General features: G+C 32.8%; 1 protein-coding gene and 2 non-coding genes across 4 annotated transcripts in view; 2 read left to right on the top strand and 1 right to left on the bottom strand.

The window, feature by feature from the left end:
• Positions 1-12736, top strand: part of UBL3 (ubiquitin like 3) — a 112534-nt gene extending 99798 nt beyond the window's left edge. Inside the window, exons 2-5 of one of the 2 annotated variants that reach the window (XM_013316264.1) lie at positions 7098-7206; positions 10831-10998; positions 11299-11361; positions 11688-12736. In XM_013316264.1, the coding sequence (XP_013171718.1) occupies positions 7098-7206; positions 10831-10998; positions 11299-11315 (294 nt within the window). In that variant the 3' untranslated portion in view covers positions 11316-11361; positions 11688-12736. The remainder of the gene's footprint in view (positions 1-7097; positions 7207-10830; positions 10999-11298; positions 11362-11687) is intronic. The other variant, XM_013316263.1, reaches the window with a different exon arrangement.
• Positions 6559-6631, bottom strand: TRNAR-ACG (transfer RNA arginine (anticodon ACG)). The gene has a single exon. It is a non-coding gene; the product is annotated as a tRNA-Arg (tRNA).
• TRNAT-UGU (transfer RNA threonine (anticodon UGU)) lies at positions 10608-10680 on the top strand. The gene has a single exon. It is a non-coding gene; the product is annotated as a tRNA-Thr (tRNA).
• Positions 12737-13596: the final 860 nt, after the last annotated feature.

Genomic DNA, 13596 nt, shown 5'->3' with positions numbered 1-13596 from the left:
ATGAACAAGTGCTCATAACAATTCAAAAGGGACATAGTTTGAGAATTTCGTATATGTATCTTTGTGCACTTTCGTTTTTACATTTAAATCGTGTAGTTATAACGATTTGATTATTACAAATTTCAATAATGTGTAAATATTTTTCATCCTCCGATGTTGATGTAAACACGCGTGAAATAACAAAGACCTTTTAATATGTGACATATTAACAGTTCTGCTAGTAAACACGTATTTTAGGTATGCCTTTGAACCCAAAGTAATGAGAGTAAATCGATCCGGCTCGATTTTGGCCTTTGAAATATTAAAGCGGCCTACAGGGTGTGTTTTTGTAGGGCTTCGGTATACTATCGCTGGCAGGTTGTTTAAACGTGACCCTTTTGTCATTGAAACTTGTGTGGAAACCCGACCTCCCAAACTAAAGCCACTATACAAACAGTTACCTTGGTAATTCAAAATCCGCCAACGTCTTCATCTTATGAGATATACATATAAAAAGGTCCTTTATGTCGGATTTTAGTCTTAACATTTCTTTTCATCCTCTACCCCGTTTTACCAACTCTATAACGCAATCTATCCTTCCTTAAAAGAAAGGAGTGGGAAGAGATCTTTCCCTATCCACCCATTTCTCCTGGACCAAAAGAACTGATTTAATTCTTTGATTTATTGTTTGTAATGTGTAATAAAGTACCACGTATTTTTCATTAAAAAAGAGAAATGTAAGTATTCATTCACAAAACCACTCGAATGTTCTAACAAATATACATCAAATATTTGTAATAGAACCTCATTGAGACAAAACGCACGAGGCCTTTTTGTTGGTACAAAGAGTTTTCGAACAGGTGTCGGTTTCAATGAAAAGTTCTCTCTGTCTGAAAACCGCAATACCTTTCCGTAGTGATTTATGTATGTATTTCAACATTTATTATTCGCGGTTTGAAAGTACATAAGTATTTAGTAATCAGAGAATGTGACTGCACTTTTTGTAGCGAAGCTTTTATAGGATATTTCGAGGCACGGGGCGAAATTGATTAGATTTTTTAAGGTCTAATGTTACATGTTACCGTTTTAGTCAAAATTTTATCTTTATTAACATTAAAATGTAATTAATATAAGTTTTATGGTTATCAAATATATAATAATTAATATTTTATTTCTATAATTTTTGCCATACCGGATATAAACTAGTTTTCGATAAAAGTGTGGAATTAAACATGTGACAGATGTTCAATAAAAGGTGTTTCGTTTCACATTATTATATTAATTATTTACACGTTTCTATTTTAATTGAATTTTATTTTAGTAAGCCATCAATTTGATACACTAATAAATTGGCGGAAATTTTATTAATTGTCCATAGAAAAATATGTAAGCATCGAACATAAATATCAGTTTTAAAATGTATTAAGGATATCTGTATATATTTAGACATAAGGGAAAAAAAATTACATCCATAAACAATCCACCTAATCGTTACGCGGCACGATTCATTATATTTCAGAGTCAGGGTGAACGATAATGTAGAAGGTATTTACACTATACGACATCGTTACTTAATTTATAACATTCACGGTTTGAACATTTATTTCTTAATTTTTTTATAACAATGCCAAATATCTCAGGAAAAATTTTGCATTCTAACGGTGATAGATTATATTATATTAATCACCATTAGATAAAAAGAAAATAATTATATTACCAACGTGTCCCAATAACGATGTTAAATCTGTTAAACTCTGACCTCTAATGTCCTTGACTCATTTGTCCGCTCGAATTAATAAACGTTTAAAATGATATGTTGTTGTCGTGACGTGATCGTACGATATAAAAGGGTTCTTTGGAAGTAGGTCGGGCCATTGTCGAAACTTATCGATTTTGCACGGAGCCGATAAGTGAAATGTGTACGGCTCTGTGAAATTATAACCTTGTCCCCTGATCCCTTTCTGTTTTTGACATTTAATTGTGTTACCGTGAGTTAACACTGCCGAGACTGCCACATGTAATACTATATTGTTATAGCAGGTTTTTATGAAAGATGAAAGGGATGTAAATATATTTCATGCAAGTGTTAGTACAATGGAAACCCATAGTTAATAAAATATTCATCAAAATTAAAGAATCATTGCAGTTTGTCAATTTAATTTAGAAATTGACTTGACGTCACCGACATTACGAAGACATTGATGCTGACGTAAATGGAAATTGACTACATTATCGAATTTCTATTTTTATCCCTCAATCGAAACCGCAAGGGTACCTTTTGCAAAATAAGCTGTTCGTGTAAAATGTTAGCAATATTCTTTATTTGTAAAATTTTAACCAAATTCTATAAAGCTTCATCCCTGGAAAACATTTTAACGATGATAAAATGTTACATTATAAATGTAATATAGTAGACACATAACAAACTACTAGTGAAGTACATTCAAGACATAAATAACTATCGACGTTTGTGTTCATTCGTTTTTCGCGGGTCATTTGCCATTAGTTTTCGGTAGCTTATATAGCTCAAGGCTCGGATGAAATACACCCCGGGCTATCATTGCGGGAACCGGGTCAATGAGCCTCGGCACGCCTCGATTTATTGATGCCGATAATATCGTCTGTAACGCCTTCCTATAACTGCCTATTTTATGAACATTCCCATCATACATTTATAAACTAGGTAAAAAGAGACGCTTATAAATGCTCTTTATATATCTAAATAAGATCTCTCTCAGAGACTTCACTCCTATTCGAATTAGTTTCAAAAGAAGAATATGCTTTGACATTCGACATTCAGTCGTTTGAAATTTTCTGTTTCAATGAGCATTAGAAATGAAAGCTTTCTTCAAACTGGAGTAAGTTTACAAACTCTGGCCGTACGCCAGATTTAGCTGGACCGTCTCACTTACTCTTAGAACTGTCTTTGCCAACTGTCATCGTGATGTAGTACTTTACTTTAAAGTTTAGCATGGAATATGCTAATTACTAATGAGTACATTCTAAAAAAAATTGTTTTGATCTCAAGTTTAGCTATTTCTATCCTGTGTCATCAATTCTTGGGTTGAACTAAGACAATAACAAACGTGTAAATAGAACGGCAGTGAGTTGAAAACTTCATCAAATAAATGGAATACTTTTAAGGGACATCAAGGGAAGCGAAACGACGAGAAGTAGTTTCGTAGTAAACCTATTTTTTTTGTCAAATAGCTCTAGCACTTGATGAGCGCCCTGAGGGCCATCATTATGGAAACTAGGTCAACGGGCATCAGCACTCCGCTATTTATCGACATCGATAGCAAACGACTTCCTTGGAACGGCACTTTTCTTTAACATTACTGAGATGACATCTTGGAAATGCTTTCCTTTATATTAACACTTCTTACCGTATTTTAGCTCGATTGACATGATAGTAACTTTATTTCAGAGTATGTAAGTTTGTACATATATTTGTCCCATTGTAACTGTCAGTTTAAACCCCGTGATCTAGCGTAAAGTGTAGGATGTCCTTCGATTCAAATTCTTCCCTGAAATATAATGGGTTTGTGGTTTCTTAAATTGATTACTTGTAAGTGGGCTGTGCTTTATAGATACAACTTGTTGAAAGAGTAGAAAAATAGATTGTCAACTTCACAGCCGTTTTTAAGGTGAATGACTCTTCGTATTGCTGGACGAGTAATAGAGTTACTTGCAAATATCAAATGTTTCTTGTTGTATGTAGAATGTTATAAAGTAAATAATTATTATGCACTTTTTGTATATGTCATTCATGTTATAATGTCATTAACCTTATAATTATACATCTAAATTCATACAACACAAATAGGTAACATATAATTAATTTATTTGATAGTTTGATCCTAAGAGGGAAAACAACAGCCTGTGTAAATGACTAAGCTAACATATAAGGATACTTGTATTTCCGTCAGTTTAAATTTAAATGTTTCAACTACTTGGATACGATTTCCTTATACGTTAATATGTTACTTTATATCGGATTGTGGGTGTATAGGTAGCTAAAGATAGTTAAATCAGACTATAAAACTAAAATTTAAACGGATACTAGCAGTCATGTCTTTCAATATAATTTTAATTATGGCAAAATATTCTGGTTCAAGTTTTTTAAAATTGAGGTGGATGATAATATGTAACATGTTACGTGTAAAATAATATGTTACAAGCGAACGCTCTCACAATGTTAAATTCTATTACATATTTTATTTAAGTTTATACTTACTTGGCCCACTCAAGTACGTTTTATGTTAAATTTACACTGATTAAAATTCTATTGTCCACTAAACCCCGCTACACACTTTCAGTTTTAACTATACAGTTCGACTGTAGGCAAAACTGAGAACTGTACAGTTTAACTGACCTCAAATTACCAGTTATAATTGCAGGTGTGTAACAGGCTTAACTCCAGAACTCTATTTAAGGTTAAAACGTTTAGGGGAGCCTTTTTATTTTATTAAACGTCGAAATCTGGTCCAAGGCTGTGACCTAGAATATATCTTTAGTACAATTTCACCTTGATCTTTGTGTCGTAAATCTATATTATTGGAGACTTGCCAGTAACAAGACGACTAAAAGGAATTAGATTTTAGTGGCGGATCATAAAACTCAATAAATTAAATATAGTTATTATTTTACGTGCATATTTTATACTCATACAAAAATATGAAGCTTCCCGAACATTTTTATGGCTTATGGAATAGAATTTAATTTTTTTGCTTGATAACATCACAGTAACTTACCCATGAAGTCTGAGTAAAAAAAAAAGGTTATTGTTAACTCGCATTTTAGGCACAGATATTTGATATTCTGATGACGTAGTCTTGTCATTCTAATTTGACACATAAACTGTGATGCGTTATTTTTCCTCTATGTGTATTTCGTCTATGAGAAGTGATATTAGGAAAACTGTATTCCAAAATTTTGAAAAGTTACAAACTTTTACGAAATAACGTGAAAAATGTTCTGAATTCTTTTGTATGGGTTATGTCCGAGCGTGTTCCAGTTATGCGGACTTAGATTTTTTATGGCGTCCGGAATTAGAAGAATTAGAATTTCAGGCGTACAATGGAACTTGCAGATAGATAAAAACGAAATACATATATCCCTTAAATCGAGCTTTAGTATTTCAATATCGATTTAAAAAAAATGTTTGCTTGCGCTAGGCCATTGGCAATAAGATTTTCTGTATTTTATCCTAGAGGGCTACCAAAACCAACGATTTTGGAGATCACCTTCTGGGCGTTTACGCCTGAACTCTCGCTTGGAGTTTAGGGGTAAGCACGCGGGCTGCCCCGCGTATTCTAGGAAGGGGGGAGGCATTATCCAGCTCTGAGGCGATTCGTTGCTCGTATGCCTCCTTCTCGTATAACAAAAAAAATGACATTTTCTTTTCGATTGTTATCGCAAAATCCTGTTTTTTCAAACATGTTTTTTTTTGTAAGTGTTTAGATGTTTAAAAGTCACATCGTAGTGTAGTAAAGTTGCAACATTTTGCAATACTTAAATTAGTACTGATTGTCCGTCAGTACAAGTAGCAATGATGCAGTAATTAATTAAACGCAGTGTAAGACCTGCAGGGCTGACTTCTGCAATGCGCAACACTCGCGCTTCCTTACCAACCGCCACTGGCAAACATCAACTACAATATTACAATGTACGTACGTACATAAAGTGTACGAGAATATTAATCTCTGTTAGTTTAAATCTAGATGGTTGACTTATTGTTTTGTGTTTGTGTTTCGGCAGTGGAAACATATGGTCACATCTTGAAAGTAACCATCAAGTAATTTTATGTGTACGCACCACCATCCTCTGTTGTCATAACTAAACGTCATTAGGTCTTGCCAAAGTAAATGATAATTATTAGAAACTAGCTGTCGCCCGCGACTCCGTCTGGTGGGATAAAAAACAACTAACAAGTAGCCTATGTGTACTCCGTCCTACAAACTGAAATAAAGTTTTTAATATTTTATTAGGTTTGCAAACATGACTGTAATCATACTGTTTAAATTTCTCTATTAAAAGACATATATCTTTGTTGTTATAATCCTACTACTTAGTTTAAAGATATTAGTTGTTTAAACGTTCCAAAATTCAACTGAAAATAATAAAGAATGTTTACAAAGACTTAACGTAAATCTCAAAAATTATTCGCGCAACGCTACTTTCGGCAGTATGAACATTAACTATCAGGTCAAACCCACGCAAATAAATCACCAGAAAGCCGACGATAACCTAAATGCAAATTGGAATGGAAGAGCTACGGGCGACGGAAATAACAAAAATTACGGATGATTGTTTGTTAAAAAGTGGCACCAAATGATAAGTTTTATGGTGCGCCGCTATCGGCAGTCTGTGGGCGCAGGGCCGATGAACTTTATTTATGTTTTTATATAAATTATATTAATAATTTGCATTAATAAAAGTTTGGTAGATGTAAGGAGCCCGGTTCAAATCTTTTACGCAAATCATATTGGAATCTAAGAATGATTTACTGGACCTGATAGCGATAAAAAAGACGTTTATAAATTTTTGTTTAAAAAAAAAATCGAAAAATAATCATCGCGACCCTGCCAGGATTCGAACCTGGAATCTTCTGATCCGTAGTCAGACGCGTTATCCGTTGCGCCACAGGGCCTTGTGAACTAGGTCTGAATTATTTTGTCTATTTCTTTTCAACTCAAATACATTAATATTTAATAACTTTGTATAATTTTTTTTTCTTATAACCTAAAATGTACTTAATTTAAATCTCTTTTAATACTGTCAACGATATTTTTTATGGAAAAGTCCTTATTCCGTTAAAAGAACATAAATAAGAATTTTAATGTATTATATTTTTTGGAAATTTTAAAATTAACTATTTTATTATGGTATTATGTCGGAAACGCCATCTATCGGGCCAGTGTTAAATGTAAAATAGCCAATCGTATAGATGGCGCTTCGTAGTCGTGGTATTTGCTAACAATTTTTTTCTAATTTTACATGAAAATAAAAAAAATATCAGTTTTTATGAAAAAAAGTATTTGTAATTTTTATAAAAAAAATATTTCAACAATTCACATAATGTGCATTACTTTATTGATATTGTTTATTTTTTTCAGATCAACTTGCGGCTGATCCTGGTGTCAGGGAAGACGAAGGAGTTCGTGTTTAGTCCTGTCGACTCAGCCGGCGACATCGCGGTGCACGTCTACGACAATTGGCCTGAAGGTGAGGCACATAAGTCATGAAATACTGAAATATATCGATTTTTATATAGTGGTCACAGCGATAGACTCCGAATGCTATGCTTTAGCTGCTCCAATAGAAGACAGGCGTCTGTTGAAAGTATTTCATCACGCTTTTTGTCTGATGAGTTTATGTCGGATTCCTCTTCCCATACTTATCCTTTTATAATTAAGAAACGGATAAAAAGAGGAGGGGGAATTTGCAAGGGAAGTAAATCACTGAAAAGCCTTTTCAGTAAATGCTCTCCTCTTCAATAAAGGTAGACGTAGAGAGAGAACGTATCTGCAACCTGCAATCAGATACTCTTATCCATCTGTTTAAGGGCAACAGTTACTTCGCTATTTAAATGATCAGGTGATCGTTGGCTCATTTCTCTCTTGTTTTAGACAAGAATCAAATTTTAAACTAAACTTAAAATTGTAATAGCAAATCACAAGTTGAAAATAGTATCAGATGTTCGACGAAATGTGAAGGATTTCTGTTATTTTGAGAGGACTCTCGGCTGTATAATTATCACCCGTCAGTTATTATTATAAATGTGCCTAGAATACTGGTCATTGGTTTCCGAGACCAAAATCTTTGTAAAATATATTTTTATCTCTTTCATTATCTTTGACAAAACAGAGATAACAATATGTTCTAAATAGTATCTCGGTGGAACAGTTATAATGTTCAGATCTATGTAAGGAAATTGTCAAAGATTTACAAACTGGGTTATTAACATATACGCGGGTGGAACTTTGTCATACTTAATGTGCTTATAATTTTATTAGACTTCGACTTTGAAGCATTAATTCGGTAATTTCTTACCAAACTTTGGAAACGTATCGTTGGAGTTGAGAAAATGACATGAATACGGGATCAAAATGGCTGCTGAGTCGGAAAGTTGTTATTTGTGAAAAATTATTACTTACTTTTATTATATTAACGAACAGTACAAATAATTTGATTCAATAATATAAATATAACTTAATAAAAAAATTAACTGATTAACTAGATTTCTTTATATAATTGTTTATTCAAAATTTAGTTACTAGTAATATAAATGCGAATGTTTGGATGGATTCATGTTTGATAGGGCGGCGATAATCTTCAGAACGGCTGCACGGATCTTGCTGCAGCTTGGTACATATGTAGAACATAGCCTGGAAGAACACATAGGCTACTAATTAAATTCCGCACGGGCGGACTCGCGGATAAAAGCAAGTGTGAAATAAAAATACGCGTGTAGTATTATATTTTATTTACAAATTGATTTATGTTAACTACGACCTCATTTATTGTAAGAGGGTATTTCTATTTTCGTTCCTGTATTGGCAGTATAGAGCGTTATGCAATTTCAATTAATATTTCAACGGCATACCGCTCGGATCGTTTAACGCGTTTTAATGCGGTCTAATGAGAGACATCGCCAATGCCAGAGTATGTATTACAACCGCTTCCTTATACGTAGAGGCAGATACGGAAGTCGGTTCGTTGGTAACATCACATGTAAATAGTGATGCCACACAGTCGGTGTCGTATGACCGATTCATGGGTCAGTGTGCCACATAAATGCAGTCGCAACATAACGCACAATGTCAATAATTAATCTTATGTATAACAGGTACACCTACATGTTGATATCTCTTTCTTTTTATGGAAGAATGAAAGGGATGACACATTTTGTATGGATATTCCGTAGTGGAAGTCCGGTCACATGCTATTAAGTAATGAACTGTCTTGAGCTTGAAATAAAGTAAAACAGTATCATGGCATTACCGTATCGCCCGTGTGGTATCTCCCTAACAGTCTTTTAGCTTATATTAGAATAGCTGTTAATTAGCTATATTCATTTTGTGTTATCATTCGTAGTATAGGTGTTTTGAACAACAATGCACAAAATCTTTCTTTTGACTAAGATTTATCAGTCAACTATTTCTTTTCTTTTTGTTGATGTTCTTTTGAGAAATTTTATAAGACATTTGTGTTAATATTTGTCGCTAACATCATTATTGTCGTAGATTTGTTTAAATTCATACGACATTTTAGCACGTTTTGTGACTGTGGGAACTACGTAAAGTAACATAGAGCTCTGAATAATGGATATGTGTATTTAGGTGAGTCGTAATGGGCCATAAATATCTGTTATGACAGCTCAATGTAGATGCTGTTCCTGCGAGTCTACCACTAAGTGTATCCTACTTTTGTTCTTGAAGTGTTAGAACAGAAACGTGGTAACTTTCATTCGCTTTTAAAATTATTATAATATATGTATCAAACCACTGGTGAAGCCTAAGGAGTTTATTCTTTTAACTTTATTAAATGGCTCCGATAATTTCGAAGAAATTGTACCTATTATGAAGTGTGATTTTAACGTCGACTATATTTTATTTTTAACTAATTCCCCCGCGACTCCGTCCGCGTGAAATAAAAATAAAAATTAATTAGTAGTCCATGTGCTCTTCTATGATCAACATCTATGTGAGATCCATTCAGGTGGTCTGGAGATATCTTCTAATATCCATTCATCCATCCAAACTCTCGCATTTATAATATTAGTAAGATGACATGCTTATATTAAAACGAAGTAATAGTATTCGGTGATATTTTTTTATGTGTCGAAGTATCTATAGTTGATATTAAAATCAGACCAATCCCCTAAGATCTAGCGATGGCACATAGCATTATGTAAATGGTGCCCATTGTCGCGTAATGATGCCTCCGTCATAAAGCCCGCGGGGGATTCAGACACTGGATATAATGTTTATATGTCATAAGAAAAGAATGAACATAAAAAAGTATGAGGTTTAATATAGCAACTTATCTATTACTATTTTGGATTGTTTAATGCTTCAAACCAACTAGCTTTTAACCACTTCACTCGCGATGTCCTTATCTATCCGTCAGATATGGGGGAGAGTACATTTCCAAAGTGTGGCCAAGGTTGAGTTCTTCCATAAAAAACGCGATACCTATTGAAAGTAAAAATAAAAACATTATGTTTGAAATTATTTTTTTTAAATACTTAGGAAAGAAGGATCTTATTTTGTCTGTTTTTCCAAGTATTGCTTTACCTTTATTTCAACATGTTCTAAGTAAATATTTAGTAAGAGCGCCATCTATCTTTATAAAAGAGAACTAATGTTTTATTATCTTACGATAAATTAGCGCCTGCTGCTAACTCATTTTAAGTTTTAATTATTATTAATATTATCATACAATTATTACCTACAAAAAACAAAATAGCTCAGGTACGTTCATGAACATAAACTGTAAAAACTTATAACAACAATTATTTCTGTTTAATCTCTTTTAAATGTGAATAAAAGCGTCATCTGTTGATAGTTTCTAAAACGAATTGTGAAAAATTGCTATCAAGATTTACAACAACTCTAATGTAAGCCTCCATAGCTCAGGGGTTAGAGCACTGGTCTTGTAAACCAGGGGTCGAGAGTTCAAATCTCTCTGGGGGCAACGCTGCTTGTGTCTTTTTTACCATTTTTAAAGGCTTATACGACAAAATTTTATGTAATTAAAATAAATTATATATACTTTTTTAATATTTTATCAGATCGACATGTTTTTTTTATTTTTAAATTAACACAGTTATTAATTGATTTTCAGCCGACTGGGCGACTGAGTGCGTGTCACGAGCCGAGATCCTGCGGCTCATCTACCAGGGCCGGTTCCTGCACAGTTCGGTGACACTTGGCGCGCTAGGGCTGCCGCTCGGCCGCACCACCGTCATGCACCTTGTACCGCGCGAGCACCTGCCCGAACCCAATTCACATGGTAATTATGACCAGTTACTATTGAGCTTTATTGACTATTGTAATACACTTATTGTATAGCTTTGAAATACTGGGCGATTTAGGGTTGTCAATCAACTTTAGTGCAATTCAACTGTTACAAAAACCATTCTTGGAATCGATAAAAGATGTATGGAATACAAATAAAATTCAATTTTTTTATAGTTTAATATTTAATAATAAAATCTTTTTTTGTGTATCGTACGTAGTATTTACTACTGCGGCTGTCTCTTCGCACCGTAGTATTAGAAGAAAAGAAATTTACAAATTGATATTATTTCAGAAGTCCGATGGTTTTAATTCATCCCGAACCCGACATCCTATCCTATAAATCGTTAAATTCCTTGTAAGTAAAATCTAAAGTTCAAAAGTTCCAACGTACGTATTATATAAATATTTTATATGGCATGATTTTTATTATTGTAACTATCCATATGTCCCCCAACCCAATCCAAACGAATAGCAAGAGCCAGCCGTAGTATATTTTATACCTATATATGTTCATGATAATTTTAATATCAAAATGACGTCATACTTAAAAATAATTTTCTCACTTTTGATTCATGAAAACGTTTGGATTGGGTTTGTAGTAAATAGTTTTAGTATGTGTTCTCAATTGTTTAGTTGTTTTTTTAATTAAACTTTTTAAAAATTATATTTCTCTATTTCCAGATCAACGACAAAAGAGCAAAGGGGGATCCAGCAGTTGTTGTTCTGCATCTTGCTGCATATTGTAATGCCCCCACGTGCGGGGCACGGGGTACGCGGGGTCACCGGCGGGGAGGGGGCACGGACTCACAGTGTGTTCAGTGACGTAGAGTCGGGATTCCATTTCGCCCTAAACTAATATCGTAGTTTTAAATAAAACCCATAACACTTGCGATATTTTTAAAACGCCTCAAATTTAGTTAATTAAGGTCCTAGATCTGTCATTTCGCGGGCACGTTCATTTTTAAGCTTACGTTCGAATATGACGCACAAAATTAATATCTTTAAAGTCGGAGCACACAATGAGCGATGATATTTAAAAATATCGCAAGCGAAAAATCGACTGGATACATCCTCTGTGAATTGGATACTGGATAGCTTTGTTAAGCGAAATGTAAGTTAAATTAAAATCCATTATGTAATAGACGGATTTGATGCGTTTTTGGATGTATGGGATGGGTTTGGTCGGGATGAAAGGGGCATCACCTTAACTTTTACAGCTATGTTAGATTAAGAATGAAGTTCATTGGATTTAGACTGGATATAATTTTAACTATCTCTTTTAATGATCTCATAAATAATTTAATGAAGAATGCAACAGTCAAGTTGATTTAAAAACATTAACATCTAATTAATATTCATAATATGTATTTATACTTAAATGGATGGATATCAAAGGGTGTTTTCCCATTTTGCCTATTGACCTACTGATTATAATTCGATATCGATATGGATTCGATTCCATCGGCCCAACGGTAAATAACCATATCAAGTTTGAAAAAGTTTTTTTTTGTTTAAGAGGCTACTTTCTGGAATTTTGACTTTGCATGTGATAATATTGGTTTGATTACAGGATGTTTTTTTTGTATTTTAGTTATAAAGCTCACAAAATCTAACATGGCTGTATATGCTAAGACGGTTGCATACCATTTCACAATTACAAATTTATTAGTATTATAATTTAGATGGACATGAATTTACTTTACTGCGGATTATATTTATAGAAAAAAAAATAAAGTTAAATGACAAAATAAGTAGTGAAAATAAAAAGAAAAGGATGTGTGTATATTAAATGAATCTTTTTTGCATTGTACATATATTTGGAGAGTTCGCTATAGATGTTTATGATGGGAGCTACTTGTTTAGTTTTGTGATAGGTTACTGCAATAATGTTTTATATTTCTTTTTATTATTAAAAGCAAAATAATGAATTATTCTACGCTTGTAAATGTTAATTAAATTATCGGTGCAACTGGATAACATACCTTATTTTTTTTGCATACGATTTTATAGTAAAGTATTTTTTTCGACGCTATGTAGAAATGAAAGTAGATTTGTGTTCACGTCGAACTTTTTAAAGACTTTTGTGCTCAGAACAAAGTTGAATATGTCAGACTTAAAATGTTTTGCGTGAAAATTTTTGTTGTAACAGAATTCAGTTTAAATAGTGCAATAATTTTTTTTTTATATATAAAACAAAAAATTTAAATGAAAAAGGAAAGTAAGGCGATTATTACGAGGCTCGGAATGTTAAATTTTAGTATTAAATACTTTTAGACAATTATAATGCACTTGACTTATATATTTTTTTAAATATGTAATTTTCGTCAACACAAGTTGCTCCAATATTCACAATCCTGTATTAAATTAGTGATGTGCTGTTTTCAATATAACTATTAAGAAATTAATACAAAATTAAAATAAAACAACTTTTATAAAACATCTAAACTAGCATAATTTTGACTACAAAATACAAAAAAAATAATTATTGACAATCTCATTTTAAAATACTGTAAATTTTGAAAATTTGTAAAAAAATCTATGGTTATTTTGTTTAATAACACAAATATGCCTTACAATGGCACATCACTAA

Source organism: Papilio xuthus, unplaced genomic scaffold (genome assembly GCF_000836235.2).
Source record: "Papilio xuthus unplaced genomic scaffold, Pxut_1.1 DF826949.1, whole genome shotgun sequence".
NCBI classification, from domain to species: domain Eukaryota; kingdom Metazoa; phylum Arthropoda; class Insecta; order Lepidoptera; family Papilionidae; genus Papilio; species Papilio xuthus.
Note: the sequence above shows the minus strand (reverse complement) of the source record. Positions and strands in the feature narration are given on the sequence as shown.